Source organism: Vombatus ursinus, unplaced genomic scaffold (assembly GCF_900497805.2).
Source record: "Vombatus ursinus unplaced genomic scaffold, bare-nosed wombat genome assembly UNPS02005264.1, whole genome shotgun sequence".
NCBI classification, from domain to species: Eukaryota; Metazoa; Chordata; class Mammalia; order Diprotodontia; family Vombatidae; genus Vombatus; species Vombatus ursinus.
The window spans coordinates 56246-84155 of record NW_020945042.1 but is presented as its reverse complement, the minus strand read 5'-3'; the positions used below and the strand labels follow the sequence as shown (position 1 = coordinate 84155).

The following is a 27910-nucleotide window of genomic DNA, read 5'->3' as shown; positions in this document are numbered from 1 at the left end:
AGAACTACACAAGGACAATGGTATGGTTACTGATCTAGAGCCAGAGAATGAAGTCAAGTGGGCCTTAGGAAGCATTCTAACAATAAGGCTAGTGGAAGTGACAGAATTCCAACTGAGCTACTTAAAATCCTAAAACATGGTGCTACTGAAGTGCTGCATTCAATATGCCAGTAAAGTTGGAAAACTCAGCAGGGGCCACTGGACTGGAAAAGATCAGTTTACTTCCCAATCCTGAAGAAGGACAATTGGGCTCATTTCACATTCCAGCATGGCTATGGTTAGGATTTTGCAAGCTGGGCTTCAGCGTATGTGAACCAAGAGTTACTAGAAATGCAGGCTGGTTTTTGAAGAAGCAGATGAGCTAGAAACCAAATTGCCAGTATTCATTAGATTATGGAGAAAGAAAGGGAGCTCCAGAAAAAAAAAAATCTACTTTTGCATGACTACACTAAAGCCTTTTACTGTGTGGATCACAACAAAATGTGGCAAGTCCTCAAAGAGATGGGAGTACCAGATCGTCTTATTTGTCTCCTGAGGAACTTGTATTTGGGTCAGGAAGCAGCAGTTAAAACCAAACATAAAATAACTGATTGGTTTAAGATTGGGAAAGGAGTGCAACAAGGCTGTATGTTGTTAACCTTATTTATTTCACTTATATGCAGAGTATATATATATATATATATATATACAGAGTACATATGTACAGAGTACAGTATTCCAAATCTGGAATTAAAGTTGCTGGGAGAAATATTAACAATTTCAGATATGCAGACAATACTACTCTGATGGTAGAAAGTGAAGAATTAAGTCTCTTGATAGTGTGATAGAGGAGAATGTCAATGCTGGCCTGAAGCTTGACATGAAAAAACTAAGACCGTGGAAACTGGTCTTGTCTCTTACTGGCAAATAGAGGGAGAAGAAATGGAAGCAGTGTCAGATTTTATATTCTTAGGATGGTGACTGCGGCCACAAAATTGAATAACACTTGTTCCTTGGAAGGAAATCTCTGGCAAAATCTGTACAGTGTACTAAAAAGCAGAGTTATCACCTTACCAACACAGGTCCGTATAGTCAAAGCTATTTTTTTCCAGTAGTAATGAATGGCAGTGAGAGTTGGACTATAAGGAAAGCTGAGTGCTTCAGAATTGATTGTTTTCAGTTGTGGTGCTGGAGAAGACTTTTGAGAATCCCTTGGACAGCAAGGAGGTCGAATCAGACAGTACTTAAATTAATCCAGATTATTCTTTGGAAGTACAAATACTGAAGCTGAAGTGTAAATATTTTGGCTACAGAGTGAGAAGATGGGGCTCATTGGAAAAGACACTGATGTTGGGCAAGATTAAAGGCAGAAGGAGAAGGGGACAGCAGAGGATGAGATGGCTAGATTGTGTCATGGAAGCAATGAACATGAGCTTGGACAGACTTCAGGAGAGAGTGTAGTGGAGAATGGAAAGGCCTGGATGCTATGCTCGATGGGGTCGTGAAGAGTTGGACATGACTGAACGATTGAACGACAGCAAAGTACCTCTAGGAAAGTCTACAAAATTAATGAAGTGTGTGAATAAATGATTTGGTAGTAGAAAATGAGCACGAACTCTAAGCGGTATGTAAATAAATAAATACATAAAGGTTACGCTATTAAATATACAAAGGGTCCAAAATCAGTTCCCTAAATATATTCCACAAATTTTAAAAACCATGTTTTGTTTTCTTTAAAGCTCGATCTTGAAAAGCTAAAAGACAGTAAAGAAAGTCTGTAAAAAGGATTCTTTTTTCCATCAACAACTATATGTTTGTAGCAAGTAATCAAAAGTGTGCCGAATGAGGCTAGATCTCATACTGACTTTGCATCTTTTGTCATCTTTACCAGTTTTGGGGTGTGAGGAGAAACCTCAGGGTTGATTTAATGTGCATTCCTGTCGTTAAGAATTTGGAACAGGGTTTGTTTTTTGTTTTTTGTTTTTTTTTTGTCAGTTTGCTGTTCTGTTTTGGAAAACTTCATAATTTTTGAGCACTCCTCTTTCAGTGAGGGGTGCTTTATCTCAAATAGCTATTTTAATTCCCCGTATATCTTGGATGTCAGACTTTTGTCAAAGATGTGTGATGCATAGATATTTTTAAAAAATTCACCAGTTGACAGGTTGCCTGCTTATCCTAGCTGTATAAATTCAGTTTGTGAAAAACCTTTTACATTTGATGTGGTCAAAATTTTCTATTTTCTGTTGTATCCTTCAACCTCTGTTTTGGCTAAGAACTCTCCTCCTAGCTGTTGTTGTTGTTGTTTGCCCTTCATTCTTAAAGAGGACCATGATAGCAGGGAAGTGATGCCATGACACTCAGATGAATTGATTTAAGTGAGGGAGGGCTCTGCAGAGTCACCAGCCTCACTTTCTCCTCGGGAACCATCTGGGTCCAGTGGCGATATATAGATCGGGGTGACTGGAGATGGCCTTGGATGTAGTGGGAAACCCTGGCCTTTTTAAGCTAAGGTCTTCTTTTTATTTAATAAATGTTTATTAAGTTATATAATTGAATTACAAATCTCTGCTGCTATCATGAGTACTAGATATTTATATATAACCAAACAATATTATCAGTAGCAATTGCACAAATATTTATGTGCTTTATGGGTTTCACATAGAGAATTATATGTGTGTATATAGTATACACACACACACACACACACACACACGTACATATATCCATTTAGATCCTGGTATTGGGAAAGATTGAAGGCAAAAGGAAAAGGGGATGGCAGAGAATGAGGTGGATAGATAGTGTCATGGAAGCAACAAACATGAACTTAGACTTACAGAGATAATGGAAGATAAAAGGGCCTGGTGTGCTATGGTCCAGAGTCACACACAACTGAACAACCGAACAAATACATACATATGTGTGTATATGTATACCTATCTATATAAATGTATATGTATGTGTGTGTATATATGCACATATATAATTTGTATTTATAATATAAATATATACTATATATGTATGTGTGTGTGTATATACACACACACACATATACACACAGTATCTACTTTTTTCTCATAGCTCAGTCAGTGTACTCCAGAAACATCTTCTCCTATCATAGGTTTAATCAAGTTTGAATCTAGAATCACCGATACAAATTAGACAGTTTGAAGAGATTTGAAGTGATCCACCCTTCTCCTTTACACCTTCAGGTAAGCAAGCTGTTATTTTATAGGTGAACCAGACGAGGCTGAGAGAGGCCATCTGATACAACTATATAATGATGTTCACTACCAAAGAGTTTTTAAACTGACCCATTTATAACTAGATAACCACAATTACTTCTTAGTAAACACAATTATTATGAAGTAACTAAATTAACCCATTTTAATTGTAGTGCTTAATCTTCTGTAATAAAAATATTTTGCTGAATGCCTTATGTTTTTTTATAACATAGATTTTTGTAATTCAAATATACCTCATCACATTACTGATCCCACTCAGTTTTCCCTTATAACAGAGAAAAACAGTTCAACAAAACCAGCTACCAGCCTCTGAAGGCTGATTATGCAACATCTGCACCCATAATTCCCCACCTCTCCAACTCAGGAAGAAAGGTATATTTCTTCATCTCTTCTTTGTTCCAAGATTAATCATTGTAGTTGCATAGCATTTGAATTTGTTTTAGTCTTCTTTTCATTTACATTATTGTAGTCATTGTTTATATAGTTTTCATGATTTTCCTTACTTAATTCTGTGCCAATTCATTAGTTTTCCCATTTTTTTCTTCATTTCTTCCATTTGTCATTACAGCACAATAAAATCCCATTGCATTAGTATAACTGTTTAGCTATTTCCCAGTTAATGGGCACTCACCTTGTTTCTAGTTCTTTGCTACCACAAAAAGTTCTACTGAAAATTGAAATAATTCATTCCTAAGCTTTCTGATATCTCCATCTAAAATAAAAGATTTAGAGCTGCCAGGAACCTTAGACAGGGGATTGAAATTTGAATCCTACCTTATGTATTTACTAGCTAGGTCCTGGGAAAACTGCTTCTCCATTCAGAGACTCTGTTTCATTATCTGTAAAATGGGGATAATAATACTTGCAGTATATCTTCCAAGGTTGTTGTGAAGTAAGCCCTTCATAACTCTAATTGTTTTTTTGAGTTTTATATCTGGATCTAAGAAAATTCTAATGTCTGTTGAGCGTTGCACAGATACTAAGTAGGATAGCTGGCTTTTGAACAGAGGTCTTCTGATTTCAAATCTAGCAACCTATTTACTAATCCAGTACCTCCAAGTGGAAGCATCCTCTAGAAGAAATGAAGATCACCTTCATTCTCCTGTGGACCTTTTGAACCATCTCCTTGTACCACGCAGAGGCATAGTTCTCTCACCCTCCATCTTTCTTCAAGCCTTCTGATGGGAACACATGTTTTCATCAAGTCTTCCATCATGTGTCATCAGCATCTTTTTGTTCTTATAGTCACTCATTTTATTCATCGCCCTTCATGGCAGGCAGTTAGAAATGTGGAAGAAGGTTGTCAGAGTGTGTCAACCATTTATGGAAATCAAGGACAAAAATAAGCATTCAGCATGGATCTACATAAAACTGACTGAGACAATGTGCAGCCCAGATCCACATCAATTTCAGTTTCCAAGTTCTAGTCCACAGCGCATCCCTAAACTCTCACTGCAGGGTGATAAGAACAAAAACAGCAGCATGAGTAATATTAGTGAATGGCAAACAGGCATATTAAGAGTGTATATACTATGCTGGCATTCTGCGGAGGGGGATAGGTTCTTAAATTTTAGAAGAAAGAAAATGTGTAATGGATGTTTATATTAGCATCTAACCTTTTTAAATGCATTTTTGGGCTACAAGTAGACCACTTTCACTGGCAAGCTTTGTCAGTTTGTAATGTTGCTTAGGAAGCATTTTTCAAAGAAATTAGGCTTTAATGAAAATACTCAGTGGAAATGCACTGGTGTCCTTGATATTAAATAGGAAGCAAACAAATAAAAGAAAAGGAAGACACTTCGCTGTCCTTTCACAAGTCTCTCTTTGCTTTTCAACTCTCAGTTCTTTGCCATGACAAGGGAAAAAAAGGCAGCTATTCAGTGACTCTCTAGGATTAAGGGGTTGAAAAGTCTGTCACAAATGTCATCATGTTCCCATTCAGGAAGAGGTAATGCATCGCTTTCTTCCTCCTGTCCTGGTTCTCACAGTTAGTCACACATAACATCAATATGCCTGGCAAGAGAAAAAAAGATAAAACAGTAGCTACAAAAGGGAGGATCAGTTATTTCAAAAGTTTTTTTTTTTTCCCTTTCTCCTGTGCCATCAATCTTTCATTATTTTCTTGGTTGGCTTTGTGATATGGAGTCCTTCAGGTTTTTGCAGGATGGAGAGGATCTCATTGTGAAAGGCTACAGTCTTATTGCAGATGGAGCACTGGGCCTAGAGTCAGAAAGAACTGGGTGTGAATCTCCACTCAGATGTTTATGTATATACTTCAGTTTCCTAATATTATGAAGAATTTCCAGAATGTTGGTGGCTCCTCTCTCCACATGTCTCTCCCAAAGAGTCTCTGAAGCCACATCTGTCTCTCTCTAAAGAAGCTCTGGCACCAACTCCATCTTTGTCTCAGGAGCACAGTATGGTATCAGCATTCTCTATACCAAAGGTGTCAAACTTGAGGCTGGCAAAACTCCTGAGTGGGCTTGTAGTTGAAGTCTATTACAGTGCTAATGGAGCAGACTTTCTTGAAGGACAGCCAGTGGTGCAGAGGATAGAATGAAGAAATCAAGAGAGCTAAGACTGCCATCCAGGCCTAGCTGCTTTGTTCTCCTTTCCAGTGCCCTTAAGCTTTAATTATTAATGCAGGTGCCACCCTGCATTAATGGAGGGTTTCTTCATCTGGGAGTCCTTACCAGTGAAACCTGAGATCCAGTCCCATACCCTTATCATAATGAATGTGGATTCCTTACTCTAGTAGTTTATATTTTTGGCTTTATCCTGAGTTTGATTGTTTCTCCTTGTTATTTATCTAATCTCTTTGAGTAATGTGCTCTTTGGTTTTGTAACCAGTACCAAATAGTTTCTTTGATTACTGCTTTATAAAATAGCTTGATAGAAAGTACTATGTCTTCCTCATTCCTACATTAAAAAAATTATTTCTCTTAATATTCTAGACCTTATGTTTCTCCAAATGAGTTTTATTATTATCTTGTTCAGTGCTATGAAATAACCCTTGGTTGTTTTATTAACACTGAATTTATAAATTTTAGTAGGTAGTATAATTTTTTTAAATGTTGGCATACCAATTATGAGCAATGCATAGTTCTCCAAAAATGTTGGAGAATCTATATATTTACTTTATTTATGCAAAAGTTATTTAGTAACTGCATTTATATAAATTTTGCGCATTTCTTGGTAGTATGACAATTCTGTATCATTTGTTCCCACTCTGTTTATTTTAAATAGATGTAGTAACAATTTTGTGGTTTTATTTTGTATCATTTCATTTTACTGAATCTGTTAAATATCTCATTTGTTTCTTTTCTGATTTTCTAGGGCTTTCTAAATAAATCAATTGTCATTTGCAAACAGAAATAATTTTGTTTCTTATTTACCACTTATGTCTTTAAATTTTTCTCTTATTTCTGTTGTTAGCATTTCTAGAATTCAATAAAATAATAGTAGAGGGTGTAATCTCATTTTAACCTCCTTATTTATTTTGAAAGCTTCTAGTATTTTCCCATTGCAAATAGGGCTAACATTTGGTGGTGATGTGATTGAAATTAATGTAAACTGAGAAACAAAGTTCTGTGTATATTCAGCTTATTGATAACGCTAGCAGTTACCAGTGAAAAGAGTCTTTAGCTCTTCAGCATGCCAGAAGACCCTGAATGAGGGCAGACAATGTTTTTCATTGACAAAAGGAGCGGCATCCCAAAATTAGAAGGCAGCATCATAGGTTGGGAAAACAATATAATTAGTTACAAAGCTTGTAGCATCACGGGCATGGGCTCCTGTGATTGACTGGAAATTGGGAATGCAGGGTAGCAACAAACCCATCTTGTGGTTACGGAAAGCTCATTGATGGTGTCTACCTGTGTGGCTAGTGAGTGTTAACAGTGATAATGGAGCAGACTTTCTTGAAGGACAGCCAGTGGTGCAGAGATAACAGACCAGATTCCTTGGCACCTACCTGCATCCTTCGGGGATAACATTTCCTTGACGCAAGAATAGAACAGTGATTAGCAGGAAAACTGAACTGATAAACTTAACTCAGAGAAAAAAGCTGAACTTCTGAAATTAATTCAGAGACAAACTTCACTTAACATATAAAATGTTGGCAATGATACAGAATGGAATCAATTACAAAAATGGAGACAATATCAATTTGTTTTTCTAGTATTAGATTTATACTTTTTACCATATTAGAAAAGGTCCCTTTAATGCTTTTGATTTTTAGTTTTTCTTCAGCATAAATGAGCACTGTATTTTGTCAAAGGCGTTTTCTGCAGGTATTGACATAATTCTGTGCAGTTGATTTTTAAAGTTTTCAAATAAACTTTTAGATCATGTTTTATTATTTATTCCTACTATAATTCTGTGTGTATTTGAAAATGATTTGTACTTCCTTGTTTTTCCATTAAATTATCTTCATGTATTTGCTGCTTAGCTTATTTTACCCTAAGATTTAGAGCTGGAAATCATCTAGTCTAACCTTCCCCCCTCCTTATTTTATATTTAAGAGGCAAAGATATTTGTGCAAGGATGTGTCGGTAGTAGTTGTGTAGTATTGGAATTCAGGTTTTTGACTTCACATATTATTCTTATGCTAAACCAGACTTATTCAGTGGTCAACTCTATAATTTGTTTATCTTTTTCTTGATTTATCATAATCTGATAGTATGAAATTGAAATGTTCACCTATTATTGATTTCTTATTCTAAAATTATAAGCTTCTCTTTGCAACTCTGCAAATGTTAGATACTACATAAATGCATTATTATTCATTTAGTTATAACTAACATTTGTATGGCACTTATTATGGACCAGGCACTGCACTGTATGCATTATCAATTATTGTCCCATTTGGATTTTCAAAGTGACTCTGGGAGGTAGGTGCTGTTATCATGCCCATTCTACATATGGGGAAAGTGAAGCAGACATGTTAAATGACTTGCTCAGGATCACAGAGCTAGTAAATGTCTGAGGCTGAATTTGAGCTCAGGTCTTTCTCACTCCAGTTCCAGAGCTCTCTTCATTGTGTTACCAGCTGCCTGTAACTCATCATAATAATGTAACTGTTCTGTTATTTGATAGGATTAAAGTCCTCTTGAATTTTCATCAGGCGTGCCACAAGTTTTGGCATTTAGTAACTTCTGGAAGTTTTGATTGTAGCTTGGTGATGCACCCTGACTATAGGACTTGCCTGTGTGAGTTCAGAGAGTATTATAAGGGGTCCCCACTTTTGCCTTCAGTTGTGATGTCAGATGGAAGCTTTTTGGATAAGAAATAGAAGAAGGCATCCCTCTCCTGCCCAGTTCCTACTGGGACAGGAGTGTTACACACATAGATCACAGGTTTGAGGGCACGAGTTTCCTTCATAAAATAGGTCAGGTCTCACTCTGGTCCCTAGAGAGTTAGCATTCCCCTCATTGACTAATTTTCATTTAAAAGAAAAAAAAAACTAAGTCCATAATTTTGCTGGTGTAGGGAGTTCCTGGTGAGATGTTCCCTCCAGTAGTGTAGATCAACAGCTCTTCTGCAACTCACATTCTTCAGCAGCTGCCTGGGTCACAGAAAAGTTAAGTGATTTGCATAGCTGGTATTTGTCAGGGGTAGAACTTGGACCCAGCTCTCCTGGACCCCACAGTTGGCCCTCCTTCCTCTGTGCCATTCTGACCCTTTGTTCTGTTGCTCTGTTCTGATAATCTCCACTAAATATCTTTCTCATTCTGCATGGTTATTTTGTGGGTCTGGCTTTGCTGGCTTCACATGGTGAAAAGATCCCCAGGAATCCTCGTGCCCTCATAGATTTGGGAATGTAGCAGATTAAATAGCTGGTGAAGTTTGGGGGTCAATTCTTCTTCTTATAGCTATTTCATTAACAGCTCCCTTGGCTGAAACACTCCTCTTGCCCTCCAAATAATTCTCATTTTCTTTATAACTGTTTTAGTGGACTCACCAAAGAGAAGAACCATTTTAAAAGCTTTTAGCTCCTTGCTTCAGATTATTTACCATCTTATTTCTCAATTCCTACATCTCTTAGAATCAAATAAAAACATATTTAGGCATATATATGAAAAATTACCTTTATTTATCAGCAGATAAAATATGAACTAATGAATGAAAAGTATGATCACACTTTTATATTTTTACCTTAAATATATTTCCCAAGTGTTTGTAGTTAATCCATTTATTCCTTTAACATTAAGTGTATAATTTGCTTTAAGAATGTTTGTGTCCAAATGTACAGTCAGTTCATGAAATTCAGAGAATTTTTTTATTTTGTGCTGATTTTGTTATCATTCCATCTTTGGTCTTGTTATCTGTTTTTCTTGTTCAGAACACACAGTGTGACACTTGCATGGCTATAACTGCGCCAACCACTGACAGCACTATTGTTGAAATGCTAACCCCACTAGGACTGGAAGAATCTTCTGAAGGAGGAATGGACTGAGATGCTCGAGCTATGTTCGATAAAGGTGATGTCAAGTTGACTTTATCAGCTGCCTTAATAGCAAGAAAGATGGTGGTGCCATTTTCTATTGTAAAATTTTCTGGTTTGAAAACAAAGACTTCCTTGGAGTTGGCATCACTTGGAATGAGGTCAGTAGTGTTCACTTGAAGAGCATTGTCGAAATCTTCTCTTAGTTTGATGATATCTTTACTCATTCTTATGATATACTTTTGAGCTAAAAAGAGAAGAGACTGTTGACTCAAGAGCAGGACCATGGGCCATGTTGGGCACATAGGGGTATTCACTGGGAAGTTTGTCAAACAGAGACCAGAAATAAGCCATATGGAAAAACTGGGCATGTGCCTCTGGGCAGTGTTTAATGTTATATAAGGACCTAACCAAACTGAATGGGTTTGAATCCCCACCTGTGTAGATAGTAGATGTCAAGTAGAGCTACCCCAAATACTGTCCTTACTTTGTCTTCAAAATCATGGCTAAAGAAAGACCTGTAGAGACTGTAATTCTGGGATCATGGTCATCTGTCTCCTGCTCTCAGACCCTTCCCACACACGTGCTATGAATAAGATGTGGGTTAGATCTTGGAATTATTTCCTTGTCAGCATTTCAAGTTTAACTTGGATTTTTCAGGGCTCAGTTAAGAGAAACCTTTTATTTCAGAGTTCTGGAATGGCTTTTTTTTTTTTTTTTTTTTTTGGGTGAGGCAATTGTGTTAAGTGACTTCCCCGGGGTCACACAACTAGTAAGTATCAAGTGTCTAGTCTGAAACCAGATTTGAATTCAAGTCCTCCTGACTCCAGGGCTGGTGCTGTATCTACTGCACTACCTAGCCACTCCTGGAATGGCTTTTTCTTAAATTAGGTATTGTTGATTTAGCTAAAGAGCTTTAAGAGTTTAAAATCACAGTTTTTAGAATCTGTTAATTTTATTCTTTTAAAGCCAATCTCTCATTTTTTTTTCCTTTTCTGCATTGCCAGTATGAACCTTTTGTCTCTGAGTCAAAACTAAGGGGCACACTTACCTCGTCCGTTATCATAGTCATCCCCAGGGGCTGTCCAGGTCAGATTAATGTGATCATCTTCAATATTAGCCTCCAGGTCGAGAATTTGATTTGGTGGGAACACATCAGCTATACAGCCACTTGTAATATTTGATACTATAAATGAACCTCCTAAAGCTGTTCTGCTGAAACTTTGCATGTTTGCTTGAATTTCATCTTCACTAATTTCAGGTTTTGGTGGATTCATTTTGATTTCACCTGAATAGAGGGAAAGAAAAACACTAATAGCCTTGTCCTTGATAGTCAATTCCACACAAATGTTGTGTCTTTCTGTTGTTTATTATCCTAGCACCTAGCCTAGGCAGCTAGGGGAATCCATAATGCACAGAGAGGTGGGCCTGGAGTTAGACCTACCTGAGCTTAAATGTGGCCTCGGACACTTACTAACTATTTGACCCTGGGCAAGTCACTTAACCGCTGTCTGCCTCAGTTTCTTCAACTGTAAAATGATGATGATAATAGCACCTACTTCCCAGGGTTGTTGTGAAAATAAAGTGAAATAATATTTGTAAAATGCGTAATGCATAGTAAGTGCCATATAAATGTTAGCTATTATTATCATTATCATTATTATCATCCTCATCATCATCCTCATCATTATTATTATCTCACTGTCCTCTTATCATCCTATATATTCAGTCATTTTTCTTCTGAATAAAGCCATTACTTGCATGGGACAAACAGAGTGTTGATCCAGGATGTTTATATCCAGGGGAACATGCTTCTTCCCCAGATGGATGTACTTCCTTCTTGGGAGGGCAAGCTTCCTCCACATAGTCTGCTGTCTCTAAACCTCTTGTGTCTCCACTGTGTGGCACAACCAACCCCACACTGACACTGCCAGGGCAGTCACCATGGTGCCCCTTTTCTATCTTTTTCTCTTAATGCCCATGGGACAGAACTCTATGGGAGACAATCTCCACATCTCCTGATACAACTACATCCACTGATGGACTGTTGTCTGTTGTGTTATCATACCCCACTATACCCTTCGGCCCCAGTGGTTTTTGCCCAAGGAGAGAATTCTTGTTGAAAGCTGCATTGGCTCTGTGGCAAGGTGACCCAGAGGTGGAGAAGAAAAAAGAAGACAGCATTTTGGCTGATGAACCCCTGGGAATTTCAAGGATATGAAAACTCATTAAAATCTGTTGTTTGTAACAATTATTTTGTTGGCATGGACCCTAGAATGAGTATGATTGCTGATATCCCCAGGGCCAGTTCAGTATCATTTATTGTTATTAATAGCCATACCATCCACTTTCTGTTGCTCAGAAACCTTATATTGGCCAAGCCATCACCCAGGGCAGATCTTCCTTTGCCCATTTTTCCGCTAGTTTGACCTAATAACTCCCTGTTCCCCTTCTGTGGGTGGGTGAGTGTGGAGTGGCAAGAATTGACCTTATTTTGATCAGTGTGGGTAAATGTAAACTACAACACCAAGGTTGCAATAAAGCAATTAAAAGTATTCTTAAATAGACTAGACTTCCTCAGTGGATTGCTCCATCACTAGAGATCTTTAAACAGAGGATGGAGACAGTATGTTGTAGAGAAGACTCTTGCTCCAGGAATGGGTTGGTCTGGAAGGCCGTGGATATCCCTTCCCATTCTGAGATGCTGTGATACTTAGCCATCACCTTTTTACTTCTACCCAAATATTTGTGTCTGTGGACAGTACTGGATTATTTAAGGCTTACAAATCTGATTCTTCTACCAGTTACAGATACAGTGGGACTGATCCTTGTGTTATATTGGTCTGTTGAATTTTCTATGTAGGACAGACATACTGGACTTGCAGTAAGATGCACTTGGTAGGTAGCCTCTCCATTGCAGAATTGCAGAACCTCAAAGTTGCGAGGGACCCAAATGGCCATGTAGCCCATATTATGTGAAAAGAGCCTCCCTCTTCAACAAACCTGAATAGTCATCCAGACTGGACTTGAAGTTCTTCAGTGATGGAGAGCCATTTAGTGAGGAGAAACTCTTCTTGTTGAGGCAGCTCATTTCACTATGGGAGAGCAGAAGGTTTTTCCTTCTACATAGCCTAAATCTTCCTCTTTGCAACTTGTACCCCCTGAGCCTGGTTCTGCCCTCCGGGGTGAAGCAGAACAAGTCTAATCTCTCTTCCTTGGGAGATCCCTTCAACTACTTGACAGATAAGTCTTCTGTTCTCTGGGCTAAATAGCCCCAACTCCTTCAACAAGTTCCGTAATGTATGAAAAATCTTTAGTTTAATATCCAAGATGTGTCAAAATTCAATTAGATCCCCTCTTGCCCTTGATTCAAGACAGAACCTTATTTTTGTTACACGAGGTTCCTTACCATTCTCTACCCAGCCTGGTATGTATAAGGCTCCATTCACTTGGGGTCTTGACCTTTGGGTGTTTGCTCCTTGCAGAGCTCTCACTTTTAAGCTATATCGACCATTTGTTTTGTAGGCTGTGAAATACCTTGAGTAGACACCATCATTCTTGTAAGCATCAGCACCTTTGTGTAAAAACAAAGGAGTTAATAAGCAGTGCCATAATTAATGAACATATAATTCCTCAAAAATACACTTGGACATTGGAAGGTAATAGTAGATACTTCCGTGTGTGTGTGTGTGTGTATGTGAATGTATTCCTCTGTTCCATTTCTACACACAAATATGCATATTTATAAAATACTTGAGAGTTTTCAAAGCTTATTACAAACATCATCTCTTTGGAATTTCCCAACAACCCTGTAACGTAAGTACTTTAACAGTGGTGTGCTAGAGTCAATTTGTGCTAGAGATAGCTGATTGTTCAGTTTTCAGTGTGAGTATTCACACCTGGGAAATATCTGCAAGTTAGAGTTTGATTTATTGTTTGGTTGATTGTCTAGATTTAAGAAAGTGATGGAGATTAAACTTAGAAGAGTGTTGTGTGTACTTTTCCCTCCCAGAAATCCTGTTCCTAAACATTTACCAGCACACCTCAGATGAAAAATATTATTGTACCCATTGTACAAATGAGGATACTGAAACTTAGATCAGTTAAGTGACTTTTCCACAGTCACTAGTGTAAGAGGCAGGATTTGAACCCATGTCCCTTCCTTCTCTCTCAGTCTCCAGATCCAATCATTTGCCAAGTCTGGTCAGTTCCACTTCAGCGTCATCTCTTGCATCAATCTCTTTTTCTCTACTCATCCAGCCTCTCCCTAATTCAGGCATTTGGATGATTATAAGAGCCTCATAATTGGTCTTCCTGCCTCCAGTGTCATCCCTCTGCAATACTCCTAAAACATAGATCTGAATATGTGATCTCACTGTGCAAAAATCTTCAGCTTCCCCCTATTACCTCTATAGAAATTTTATCAGTCTTTTAAATCCCTCCTTAATCTGGCCCCCACCTGCCTTTGCAGTATCATTTTCTATTACTCCCTTTCATGTGCTCTCCATTCCAGTCAGACTGGCGGGCTAACTGTGCCGTATACATATCCTTCAATCTCTCACTTCTCTGCCTTTGCTTAAGTGACCCACTGGCCTCCCAGTTTCCTCACCTCTGATTCTTGGAATCCTTAGCTACCTGCAAAGCATAGCTCAGATCCCATCTCCTCCACAAGGCCTTTCCAAATTCCCCTTATTTGTTAGTTCCTTCCCTATCCTCTTCCACACCCAAAGTACTTTGAATTTACCTTGCATATACTCTGCCTTTACCTATCTGTGCCCATGTTGTATTCAGCCTGTTTGATTTTAAGTTCCTTGAGGGCAAGGATTGCTTACTCTTTGTTAATGTATCCCTAGCTTCTAGCATTGTGCCTTACCTTAGTAGCAGTTTAACAAATGCCTCTCAAATGCACACATTTTTATTAAATGGATACCACACATAGTGCCAAGAGGGTCCCTTTCCCATAGTGCACAGATATTTCAAGGAGTAGAGGAGACATCATTGCTGAAGGCTGTCTGCATAGCCCATTCCCTGGAGGGGATGTATTGGGGACAGAGGCAGGGTGGTACTGATGTTTGGGCAGTGTGATATTGTCCTTCCTCCCAGGGATCATGGAAAAATTTGGGAGCCACTGCTGTCAAGTATTTCCCTATAGTTTAATGACTTTGAATTTGCCTTTTACCAAATACCTTTTAAATTTGTTTGATATCTGATTACAGTCTTCTGTGGGCTCTTCTCTACTCTGCTATAGGGGTTCACCTAACCCAAGTTACTGGATTTCTTTGTGATCTAAAGGAGAGCCTTGATTGCTTTTCATAGGTTATACACTTTCCCTATAACTAAAAGATTCTTAGCTATCTTTGTTAGGTAAGCGGGGGACCACTTAATGTTTCCAAGTAAACTGTCTTCCTGGACCTCAAGCCTTATGCTGACATTCATTCCATTCAATTCAGTAAGCTGGAGACATTAATAGGAAGGAAACAGACCCTGTCCTCAAGTAGATTACATCTAGCTTGAAAGACACAATTCAAACCAAGATAAATAGTGGAAAGGTCAATAAAAAGTCTGTACTAGGTAAATACCAAGGAGTTTGGTGGGGAGAAGATTAGAGAGGGAAATAGCTTTTAGGGGAAATCAGGAGAAATCTTGTGTAGGAGATGGTACCTGATTTGTATTGTAAAGGAATCTAGGGATTCCAGAATCAAGTGAGGAAGGAACAGATTCCTTATTCATGAAAGGGGATGGGGAAGAAAACTTTTGCATAGGCCCAGAATTCCTTTCAAAGGGCATAAAGCATGTTTTTCATGGATCATGAGCTGGAAGGAATCTTTGGTTTCATTGAGTCTGGTCTCTTACTTTACAGTTGTAGACACTGAGATCTAGTGGGATTGTGACTACCCAAAATCAAACAGCTAATAAGTTTCAAAAGTGAATGACCAATGCTCTTTTCATTAGATCATGCTAATTTTCATTTTATTTTGTTAAGGTTTTTAAATATAAAAGTTATGAGCCTGACTCTTCCCTTTTAGCATGAAAAGGTATTAATGATTTCCTCTCAAGAGTGTCACTCATGCAGATGTTTTAAAGAAAATACTAGCAAGGAGATTACATCACTATATGCCAAAGAGCATATACTATGACTAGATGAGATTTATACCAGAAATGCAGGACTTGTTCAACATTAGGAAAACTGTCAGCATAACTGACCATATCAATAAGAAAAATAACAAAAATCATATGATTGTCTCCATAGATGAAGAAAAAAGCTTTTGATAAAATACAATACTCATTCCTTTTAAAAGCACAGGAAAGTATAGGAATAAATGGAGCTTTTCTTAAAATGACAAGTAGTATTGATCTAAAACCGTCAGTAAGTAAGTATCTGTAATGGGAATGAGCTAGTAGCCTTGTCAGTAAGATAAGGGGTGAAGCAAGGATGCCCATTATCACTGCTGTTATTCAGTATAGCACTGGAACTGCTAGCTATAGCAATAAGAGAAGAAAAGGAAATTGAAAAAGTTAGAATAGTAAATGAGGGGAAAACAAGTGCTCTTTGCAGGTGATATAATAGCATATTTAGAGAATCCTACAGAATCAGCTAAGAATGTTGTTGAAATAATTAACAACTTCAACAATGTTGCGAGATATTAAATAAGCCCCCATTAATCATCAGCATTTCTATGTATTATCAACAAAGTCCAGCAGCAAGAGATAGAAAGAGAAATTCCATTTAAAATAACTGCAGGGGGCAGCTAGATGGCGCAGTGGATAGAACACCGGCCCTGGATTCAGGAGGATCTAAGTACAAATCCAGCCTCAGACACATAACACTTATTAGCCGTGTGACCCTGGGCAAGTCACTTAACCCCATTGCCTAGCCGCCCCCCCCAAATAAAATAAAATAACTGCAAATAATATAAAACACTTGGGAGTCTACCTATTAAGAAAAACTCAGGAACACAATTACACAATTATACAACTACAAAACACTTTTCACACAAAGTCAGATCTAAACAATAAGAGAAATACTAATTGCTCAGGGTGGTCCAAGCCAGTATAATAAAAATGACAGTTCTACCTAAATTAATTTACTTATTCAGTGCTGTGCCAATCAAACTACCAAAAATTATTTTTTAGAATTAAAAAAAAATAACAGTTCATCTGGAAAAGAAAAGGTCAAGAATAACAAGGAATTCAATGAAAAAATTGTGAAGGAAGGTGGCCTTATTGTACCAGATCTCAAACCAGATTACCAAGTGGGAATTATCAAAACAATCTGGTATTAGCTAAGAAATAGAGTGGTGGACCAGTGGAATAGGTTAGGTACACAAGACACAGTGGTAAATGACCATAGTCATTTAGTGTTTGATTAACCCAAAGACCCTAGTTTCTGGGACAGGAACTCAACATTTGACAAAAATTGTTGGAAAAACTGCAAAGCCATTTGGCAGAAAGAAGGTATATAGACCAACATCTTACACCATATACGAAGATAAGGCCAAAATGAGTACCTGATTTAGACATAAAGAACAATAACCTGAAGAGATTAGGGGAGCATGGGAAATTTTACCTTTCATATCAACGGATAAGAGAAGAATTTATGACTAAACAAGGGATAGAAAGGATCAAGAGAATTAAAATGGAAAATTTTGATTAAGTAAAATTAAAAAGTTTTTGCACAAACAAAATCAATGCTGCCAAGTTTATAAAGAAATCAGAAAATTGGGGGAAAAATTTACAGCAAGTATCTCTGATAAAGGCCTCATTTCTCATATATAGGGAAATGAGTCAAATTTATAAGAATACAAGTCATTCCTCAATTGATAAATGGTCAAAGGATACATGAATAGGCAGTTTTCAGATGGAGAAATTGAAGTTATCTATAGACATATGAAGAAATGCTCTAAATCATTATTGTAGAGAAATGCAAATTAAAACAACTTTGAGGTCCCACCTCACACCTATCAGCTTGACTAATATGATAGAAAAGGAAAATGATAATGATAAATGTTGAAGAGGATGTGGGAAAATTGGGACACTTACGCATTGTTGGTAGAGCAGTGAACTGATCCAACCATTCTGGAAAGCAATTTGGAACTATGGCCAAAGGGCTATAAAACTGCATGCCCTTTGATCCAGCAAATACTATTAGTAGGTCTATATCCCAAAGAGATCATAAAAAAGGGAAAAGGACCTATGTGCACAAAAATACTTGTAGCAGCTCTTTTTATGGTGCCAAAGAACTAGAAATTGAGGGGATGCCCATCAGTTGGGGAATGGCAGCACAAGTTCTGATATATGAATGTAACGGAATACTATTGTGCTATTAAAAAAAAGGTGAGCAGGGAGATTTCAGGAAAACCTGAAAAGACTTACATGAACTGATCCAAAGTGAGGTGAGAAGAACCAGGAGAATACTGTACACAGTAACAGCAACATTGTGTGATAATCAGCTATGCTTGACTTAGCTCTTCTCAGCGATACAATGATCCAAGACAGTTCCAAAAGACTCATGTTGGAAGATGCTATCCATATCCAGAGAAGGAACTGCTGGAGTCTGAATGCAGATCAGAGCTTACTATTTTCACTTTCTTCATTTTTTTCATGTTTTTTTTTTCTTTTGCAAATTGTAATTTTTTGCAAACTCTTCTTTCACTACATGACTAATAGATTTTACGTGATTGCATACATATAATGTATATCAAATGCCTTACTATCTTTGAGAGGTTGGAGGGGAGGGAGGGAGAAAATTTGGAACTCAAAATTTTATAAAAAATATTAAAATTATCTTTACATGTAAAGCAGAAAAATATTATTAAAAAATTAAAAAGTATCATACTTCTTTCTTGAAAGAGAAAGAACTCTAAGGTTTTTATGGGTTATAAGTTACCTGCACCATTATCTAGAAGTTCCAGAGTCACTGTTGTGCCATCAGCTGATTCAATGAGGGCTGTTACAGTGGCTCCTGTGATAGGCAGGGATCCTTGGCGAACTTCTGCATAAACAACCATTGGATTAGGGAAGGTGTTGGTGTCTTTATTCATTTTAGAATCCACTGTAATGGGGGGTACATTAGGATTTGCAGCACGAGAAGTTACTGTCAGAGTCAGAGTTTGTGCACTTGACGTAAGGCTGTAAGTCCAAATTCCATCCTGAAAAATCCAGTACAAATTCATTAAAGCAAAACAGTGTTAAGACCTGCCCTACCTGCCTTCTCTGTTATCCATTGTCTAGATTAACATCTTATCCGATTTATACACGTGAAGTTCAAGAAAATCATCTGCTAGAGAGTTTGTATGACTTTGCTTCTCTATTAGCTGTGACAATCATTTCAAAGCATTCTTCCCTAGGAATGCAGCATCTAGAATAGAGCTTTCCCTGGGATTTACATACTACTGATTATTTTTGAAACATTTGCTATGAAAAATGTGATTTGAAAGGTTTGCCCCTGCCATAGTCCTTTCTTCTCAGAAGCAAGGCAGATTTTGGATGTCAGAACACATGTGTTTTAAAATTCTGGATGGGGAAATGGGGTATCATAAGTATGTTTACACCAATCAGAAAAGGTTCCATGACTTCCTGGCTTGCCCACCTAACCTCCCTTGTGTTCTAGCCCAGATTTTGCCTTCCTGATACTCTTTATAACAGTTCCTTTGTTGCTACAGTATGATTTTTTAAAGCATTTTTAAGCATTTTTTAAAGCATTTTTAAAGCATTTTTTAAGCATTTTTAAACATTTGACCATTATTGTGGTCAATTCATCACATTTTAAGAGAACATGTGGAATAAGAGTGTATTTTTTTTTTAGTAAAAAAAATTCTTCTTGTCACTCCAAAATAGTTACAGAGTTATAATACTGATGTTAAAATCTTGGTTCCATTTTCTGAAAATCTTAAGAACCCAAAACAGAAAAAGCTCCTCACCTTGGCAGTGTTTGGTATTTGGAGGTATGCCATTTTGAAATTTGCATCCACTGAAAAATTATCATAGGTTTTCCCACTGGGGTCTGAGACAAACATTTGGGGTTGTTGTTCTGTCCATGTGACAAGAAATAGTGTGTCATTGCCTACTGTGTTGTCAACAATAATTGTGCCATTCATCCACTCCCCATTACTCAGAGTGGCTCCCGTACTCTCAAGCTGTTAAGAAAATACAACAAAACATTTAGTGACTGGGCAAAGGAATAAGTCATCCACAAGTCATAGTGTAGTTATTCTGAAGGACATGCCAATGGACAAAAGATTATAAGTTCCAGAGAAGTAACCAGCATGCATTGGTAGAGGGAGTTTCCTTACCTGAAGTTCCCTAAAACAATTAAATTAGAGGCCCTTTTCCTATCAGTCTGGTTAGCGTGCATTGGAGATAGGATGGTCAAGAAAGGAGACAAGTGTCATAGTTATACAGACGTGCATGAATAATATTCCTGGCACAAAGGACATGAAAGGCAGGGCTAGAATGAGATCCCTTATTTTTAGCCCAAGGTAATATTCAAGTTTCCCTTATTCACTCTCTCTCCCTCCCTTCTTTTTTCTACTCAACTTCCCTTCTAAATCAAATTCCCTCCATTGTGAGTGGGGAGAGAATAAAACTGTAGTCTCAGCCAGGTTCTTAATTCAGCTCCTTGATTTTGAGTCACCTTCTCAGCGGTGAAGACAGGCAGGATTTTTGCTGACTAGAAGGAACATCTTGAGCAGAAGCACAGAGGTTTAGAGTAGTCTCACTGCCCACAAGGAGCTCACATTCTGACTAGGGCTGGGAGCAACATTAAAAAAAAAAAAAAACAAAACAAAACTGCGTAAAGATACATACCAGTACAAATGGAAGATAATCTGAGAGAGATGGCGTCAGCAGATAAAGAATCCAGATTTCTTTCCACTGAACCACCCTGCCTTATTGGTCTGGCCTGGCCTGGTCCTGTTGTCCATTTATTCCTCCCAATTACCTCATTCTCCCACTCACCACAGAGGCTGCTCCAAACCTTTTCATCTCTCCTTAAGCCTCCATTGATTCCTTCTGAAAATCTTGCCTCATTCACTGGCAATAATTGAGGTCTTTCTCTGAGAGCTCCTTTTCCCCAATCTTCCTTTTTATTTCATATCTCCCATATGCCTTCTATCACCATATGCCTTCTATTACCTCAGAGGTCCTTCTAAACTCTAATCACTGATCCTAGAATGCTATGATCCTATATAACACAAACATGGGAAAGGAGAAATGGAAACTGACCTGGATGGACCGTTGAGTGATCAGTCCATTTCCTGATGAGAGGGCACTGAATGCATCAATGAGCCCATTGCTCTGGGTAGTGTCTGTAGAAAATGTCTTCACACCTCCTAAAGTAGGATTATATTACCAGAAATTAAATAATTGGCACAGGTTAGTGACAAATTAACAGTCTTACCAAAGTCATTCTTTCATAAAGTTTCATATTGTTTCATAAACTGCAGTCATTCTACAACCAGTAAAATTGCAGCTTCACTCTAGGAGGTCAATGTAAAATTTTGAGTCTTGTGTATAAAGTATACATTATACAATCATTAAAGTCATTTACCTGGAACACAACCAAAGCCTTGGGAAGACATAAAAATTACTGATGAGGAGTCAAAGAAGTGTCACAGAATCCATGATCTAAACCAGTTCATGTATTTAATTCATAATTGAGCTTCTTGGATCCTCACTACTTCAAGAATCATCAATTCAACTATGTAGGGACTGCCTCTACCAAAGCTGACTATAACCCCTCCAATGCCTTAGTAGATGTTTCTGTGGCCAGAAAAATCCATTGCTTAGTGGACAATCTTCTGGTGAATTGTCTTTCCAGCTTTAGCAATGTTGGTCAATTCAGTTCAATTAGACCAACATTCATTAAGCCCCTACTCTATGTCCACTACAAAGAAACAGTCTCTAACCCTCAAGGATCATACTTTCCCTTTTGGAGTTGGGAGTGAGGCTAGAGAAGCTATAAGTACACAGGTAAGTAAATTCTGGGGAATGAGAGAAGAGCTCCTGGAACAATGGACATAGCACCCAGAGCCTTTCCATCTTAATGGTGCCCTCAGTGGCACAGCCATTGAGACCATATGGTCACCTTCTGAATGAGGGATCAGAATAGGACTTTTATAAAGGACTTACTCTGATTTCAAGCAAAATTTAATAAGCTTGATTGGACTTGCAGCCCACAACTGAAAATAACAAATTAGATGAATGATGAGGAAAAAGGAAGATGGGTACTGCTAAGGCAGCCACATTAGTAGCATCAGGATAGGACAGTGTGACATCAAGGGAGGGGATGAAATTTTATAAAAAAGAAACAAGAAATCAAAGAATACACTAGCCAGGGAAGCAGGGTTTGATTGAAAATCCTAGTCTGGTTTCTGGCCCTGGTCAACCATTCATAGCCCTGTAATCTCACATGAGTTCCTTCTTCTCTTTGACCTTTGACTTCTGTGATTAATGGACAAGGTGCTAGACCCTAAGTCAGAAAGGACTGGTTTAAATACTGCCTTTGACATATATTCTTATTAGAATTGTCATATAATCTGTCTGTGCCTCTCTCTCCTCATCTGTAAAATTAAGGAGTTGGAATAGATCCATGATTCTATTAACCAATGACTAAATGGTCTCTAAAGATCACTTGTGTATGAGCAAACAGACCCATATACACAAATGTTTAACAACTGGCTTATCAAAACAGTATATATTCATGACACACTTTAAAGTGAAACCACCATTATGAACATTTTCTCCATGTCTTTCTTAAGTGTAGAAATCAATAAAACAAAAAATCAAGGCCTGATTTGTAGCATTTGCTGATTTGTGAGGTGTAAATATTTCCAATGAAAATTCAACAATGGGCTCTCACAAGCTGGTACAATCTGGCTCTAGTGTACCCCTTCCTATGTACCTTAGTAGTACAATATCATAACTGATGATGTTGAGCCATCAATAGAAAGGTTCAGGGAGCTCTGATTAGTAATTTAGGGAAATGCATACTATATCTTAGATAGTTTTTCATCCAAATTGGTTCAAATTGAAAAGCAGTCCCTCAAAGAGGCAAGCTTTAGTTGTCTGGAAAGTTTACTCATTCCCCAATGATGCTGACAGGCATTGATTGACTTAAGACAGTCAAGCACTACTTTATTCAGTATCTGCTTCTTATTTCTCCTCATTAAGGGAATGATTTGGCCCTTGGATTAGGAATAACAAGTCAAATCCTTTTGGCATCTTCTTGTCCATGTCTCATTCTCTTCCTCATCTCCCATTAAGACAGTTAAGTGATGATGGCAGTGACTGTGTCATTTTTCATCTATTTGTTTACCCACAATTCCTAATACAGTGCCTTAAATGTAGTGGGCTCTGAATAAATGGTTGCTGAATTTGTTCAAATTGAATTCAATATTTTTGTTGTGGTCTTTGAAAAACCCGAGAGACCACAAAAGTATGACCATTTGTGGGAAGATTCTTTTCTTGGATATAGGTTAGACTAGATGGTCTTTGATGGACCTCAAAGGCCAGCTTTGAGATGCTGTAATTCTATCATTGGGTAGACAACCTTTGAGACTTATTTTAGGAAAAAAAATCATCCCAGAGCAAATATAGAGATGAATCTCTCTCTGAATGTGGCTCAGCATGTCCTCAGATGACAGATGTTCAGGCTATTGTTGGACTTTATGTGAAGTCTCTCCAGTTTGGTAAGAACAGTCATTTTATTCCTTTCCCACCTGGCTGCCCTCCTCAGAACATCTCCATCCTGCCCCAGGAACCTCATCAACCTCCAAGTTCACTTCAGTTCTGGAACTTGAACTTCATTGGTCTCCCCTGCCCCAGGGGCTCCTCCCCCTCTCTGATTGGAGGGGATGGAGTATGGAGGGCAGAAGGGGCAGAGCAGAGAGCTTCTCTTGTATGTTCAGTTCAAGTGAGGTGCCCTAGCCAGTCATCTCTTCATTTCCCACCAGGCTTCACTCCTCTGCACTCCATCACACTCCTGCTGTGGGTACACTTTTCTCCCCTTCCCCCTTTCAGCTCCTTTTTGTAGGTTATCTTGCCCCCACTGCAAATGGACTTGAGCTTCATGAAGGTAGAGACTTGCTTTTGCCTTTCTTTGTGTCCCCAGCACTCTGTACCATACCTGGCACATGGTGGGCACTTAAATGTTTATTGACTGAACTTCCACAGTCTGTGCCCCACCTACATAGCCTTTAGAAACCCCTGGTCACCTGTGGATCTTAGAGGAGAAATTGAGGGGAGGTTTATATAGAAATAATTTTTGTGTCTATTGAAGAAACATATTCTCCAGGTTATGTTTACCTGTCATGTCTGACAGTTTCTCCAGCTCTTTGGCTGCAGAAGTTCCCAGAGCAACTGTGTGGATAATGGCCCCACTTTGTTTCACTTCATCAAAACATGTGCTGATTGTATTGTCTTCCCCATCAGTCAGAAGGACGATTTCGGAACCATCTGTTGAGAATTTCTTTCCTATTACCTGAAAGCACATATTCACCCCAAACATTGGTAAGCAGACTTAGTGTTATCAGGTAACCCTGAGTGAGTGGATATGGCCAGGAATGAAAGAAGAAAATAAAGGAAAGACCCCAGGAATCCCGGGAGGATTTTCCTGCCTTGAAATTTTCAAATATGAAATGTATAACTTTCAGAAACTCAGTCCAAGCTCCTTTTCTCTTGATCTAATCCAGGAAATTTGTCACAGCTGATGCTGCCAGTGGGAAGCAGAGCTGCTCTGGTGAAACTGAGTGACCCAGCTTCTGCACACTGGTATTCAGTCCCAGCCAGGGTATCGGTTCTTTGTGGCTCTAGCACACGTTGAGGCTGATGAGACACTGGACAGATGAAGACCCACTATGTGCATGGAATTGTTTTGGATTCTTTCGTTATTCCTGGGAGGGCTAGAGAGGAGGAAGCTTAGGAACCTTAGAGGAGACATGATATGGTGGGAAGAGCCTGAGGCTCTGTGGGTCTCAGTTTCCTCATCTGCAGAAGGAAGAAATAGGTGGCCTGTGAGGTCTCCTCCAGCTCTAACTCTGTGCTCCTGTGCTCCCTCTGGCCTGCTTTATTTGGCTAATACCCTTCATAATAAAGAGTGTTCTCCAACAGAGGCTTTGGAAAACCGTGCTCTACATGAGCTGCCAAACTGGCCACTCTGAAACACAGGCATGACTAATAACCCTCAATTCAGGGAGTAGTATACAAATCCTGGGGTAGGAACTCCCTCCACTAAACCAGATGATAAGCCTTAGGGAGTTGTCTGAGATACTTTGATATTCAATGACTTGTTCAGGGTCACAGCTAAAATGTTCAGTAGCAGAAGTTGAGCTTGGGTTTTTCTCAATATCTGTGAAGCGATGCTGACTTTACAGTAAACATTATATATTCTAATACACCAGTGGATCTGGAATTCCATCTATGTGAATATCCCCTCCAATGATGCAAATCATAATCCATCCAATTCTGCCCATCTTATCTATATGAGGCTGGTAGGTAGGGCAGTGGAGAGAGTTGGGCTTAAGTTCAAATCTGACCATCCTAGTTGTGTGATACTGGGCAAGTCATTTAACCTCAGTCTGCCTCAGTTTCTTCATCTGTAAAATGTGGCTAATAGTACCACCTTCCTCCCAGGGTTATTGTGAGGATCAAATGAGATAATATTTGTAAAATGCTTAGCACAGTGCCTGGCACTTAAGAAATGCTTATTACCTTAACTACCTGTATGACTCTTTTCTATATTCTTCTGCTTGTTTACCACAAGGAAGCCATTCAATGTGCTGGGGGCCTTCCTTGAGTTCTTGAGACATTGGGATGATACCAGTGGAGCACAAAGGCTGCTACTCCTAAGTGTACCTGTGTGATCAGGGCATTTGATCATAATAATGATTGGCATTTACATAGTGCTTTCAAGTGTGCAAAGTACTTTATGTCTGTGATCTCATTTGAGCTTCCCGTTGATGCTATGAAGTATGTACTAGTACTACAGGTACTACTATCTACGTTTTACAAATCAGGAAATTGAGGCTCAGGGTGGTTGACTGATTTGCCTGCAGTCGTTATGGGATCAGAAGCAGAGTTGAACACAGGTTTCCCACACACTGAGACCAATACTCTATTCACTGTGCTCATTGCCTCTTATGGAGAATATCATGCAATAGAAAACAATATATTTATTAGACGTAAGTATTTAATTTTTGTCAAAGTGGCCCTACTCTAGATGTTTCCATTGTTTGAAATTGCCCCATGTAAAAAACCCCTTAGATGTGAAGATTTTTTGTTTAACCACAATCTCATGTACTTCCACATCTCACTCACAGACACTCCTCCTAACCCTGCTCTTTTTCTGTGCTGTGCCCTCTTAACTCTTAATCCCTCTCTGACTTCTCTATCCAATGCTCAGCAATCTCTTGCCCCTTTGCCTTTCCACTGTCATCATCCTGTTACTCGCCAACACTGACTAACTCTCAACACATCTGCTTCAGCTCCTGAGCAATGGAGGACTGGGACATAAAGTCCTGAGACAGTGGTCCCCCTAGGAATGTATGCTACATGCACTTCAACCAGACCTTTGCTATGTTTGTTGCAATTACTCTTTCTTGATTCTCTAGCACATCCCTCATAGCATCTGTTCCAGCCATTTTCTTAACTCTCTGAGACCAGCTTCTCATCCATATCTCTCAACTCCCAGCACATGACATCATCTCTTACTTTGCAGAAAAAGTCAAAGCCATCTGCCATGTTTTCTGGTCTTTCACCTATTTCCTTCCTCCTTTATAAGAGGAAACTGTACTTACTATAGAAATGCCATATGTGGTATGTCCAGTTCCCATCCACTAACTTACCTTTTGTTTCTTTCAGCTCCCTCATTGGTAAAATGAGGCAGCTGGGATGCAGGATCACTAAGATAATTCTATCATTTCATTTCGCATCAAGGACAACAATCTTCAGACAGAATTAGTGCATCAAAATGTGGAAAATCCTCCATAATAGGAGTCAAAAAATCAATTCATCATTCTTTGTCTGTGTTATAACATCCCCCTAGTGGATAACTAGCACCTCCTTGTCTCATTGTGTTCAAATAAATAACAGAAATATCTGGCTTTGCCAGAATGGAGCCCAGATTCAAGATCATTGCACCTGGTTGCCCCAGATGCTTCTGCTGCATGCCATGCACCTTTTTATATATCATACACAGTGCTTTTCTCATTGGTTCTATAATTGCACAGCCTGTATGGGTTAGAGAAATATAGATTTAGAGTTAGAATGGACCTCAAAGGTCATCAACTACATTCCGCTTATTCTACACATGAGGAAACTGGAGCCTGCACATATCAAGCATGCTGCCCAGGGTCACAAGGCTAATAAGTTTCTGAGGAAGAATTTGAACTTGGCTCTTTCTGACTCCAAGTTGAGAGTTCTATCCACTATTACTTTGTTGCCTCTCAGGAGGGACTTGAGCCCAAGTCTTCCTGGGTCTAAGGTTGACTTCCTTCCTTCCTTTCTTCCTTAGTTCAGCTCTAAGTGCTTACTATTTGTTGGGCTGAATTTAATTAGGATTTCTCCACATCTCCATTTGTTGATATTCTTTCCCTTCCCTGGAAATACATTCAGTTTTTAGAGACATCAAATTCATACTAGACAGTAGGCAAGTGAGGGACATTCAGAATAGGAATTCACTTTTAAAATATCCACGACAATAGAGACAGTGGGGGGGAGATGATTTCACCGTGAATGCTGATCTGAGTCCAGAGCAGATGGATGTTCCTCCTGAGGCGACAGCAGGTAGCTTGCTAATGAGAGTGTCCCTCTGAGCATCGGTCTCTATCTGTACCAGTTCACTTTGGACGGAGGCTGCACTGTCAAATGTGACCATCCCAACCCAGGATGCTTTTTCAATGATCTGAAGCAGGAAGAGTTTGGAGGCTTGATGCAGGCGATTTAGCCGATCCTCAAGCTGCACGAAAAACACACATCAAATTGGTGAGTGGTCTTCTACAAGCAAGCTATAGCAGGAGGGACTAAGCCCATATATGGAACTCTAGGGCCTCTGAGTACCATGATGGAGACTCTGGATTCTCCAAGACTAGGAAATAGAACACAAGATCTGGAGTATTCTTCTAGGCTAGAAAGGATTTGAAGATGGGCTTGGAGATAGGCTGCATGTTTGCTATCTGAGGACAAGTATAAAATTTGAGCTGCATTTTTAGATAGGATGTTTGATGACTTTGCACAATCATCAACAAAG

The 27910-nt window shown here is 38.7% G+C and overlaps 1 protein-coding gene across 1 annotated transcript in view; it reads right to left on the bottom strand.

Annotated features, from left to right (window-relative positions):
* Positions 1-9543: 9543 nt before the first annotated feature.
* The window catches only part of LOC114030707 (calcium-activated chloride channel regulator 1-like), a 36418-nt gene continuing 18051 nt past the window's right edge, over positions 9544-27910 (bottom strand). The window contains 9 exon segments of the mRNA XM_027845575.1: positions 9544-9584; positions 9587-9913; positions 10718-10954; positions 13076-13240; positions 18554-18815; positions 19587-19802; positions 20890-20996; positions 23971-24145; positions 27392-27619. Coding sequence (XP_027701376.1) covers positions 9544-9584; positions 9587-9913; positions 10718-10954; positions 13076-13240; positions 18554-18815; positions 19587-19802; positions 20890-20996; positions 23971-24145; positions 27392-27619 — 1758 coding nt within the window.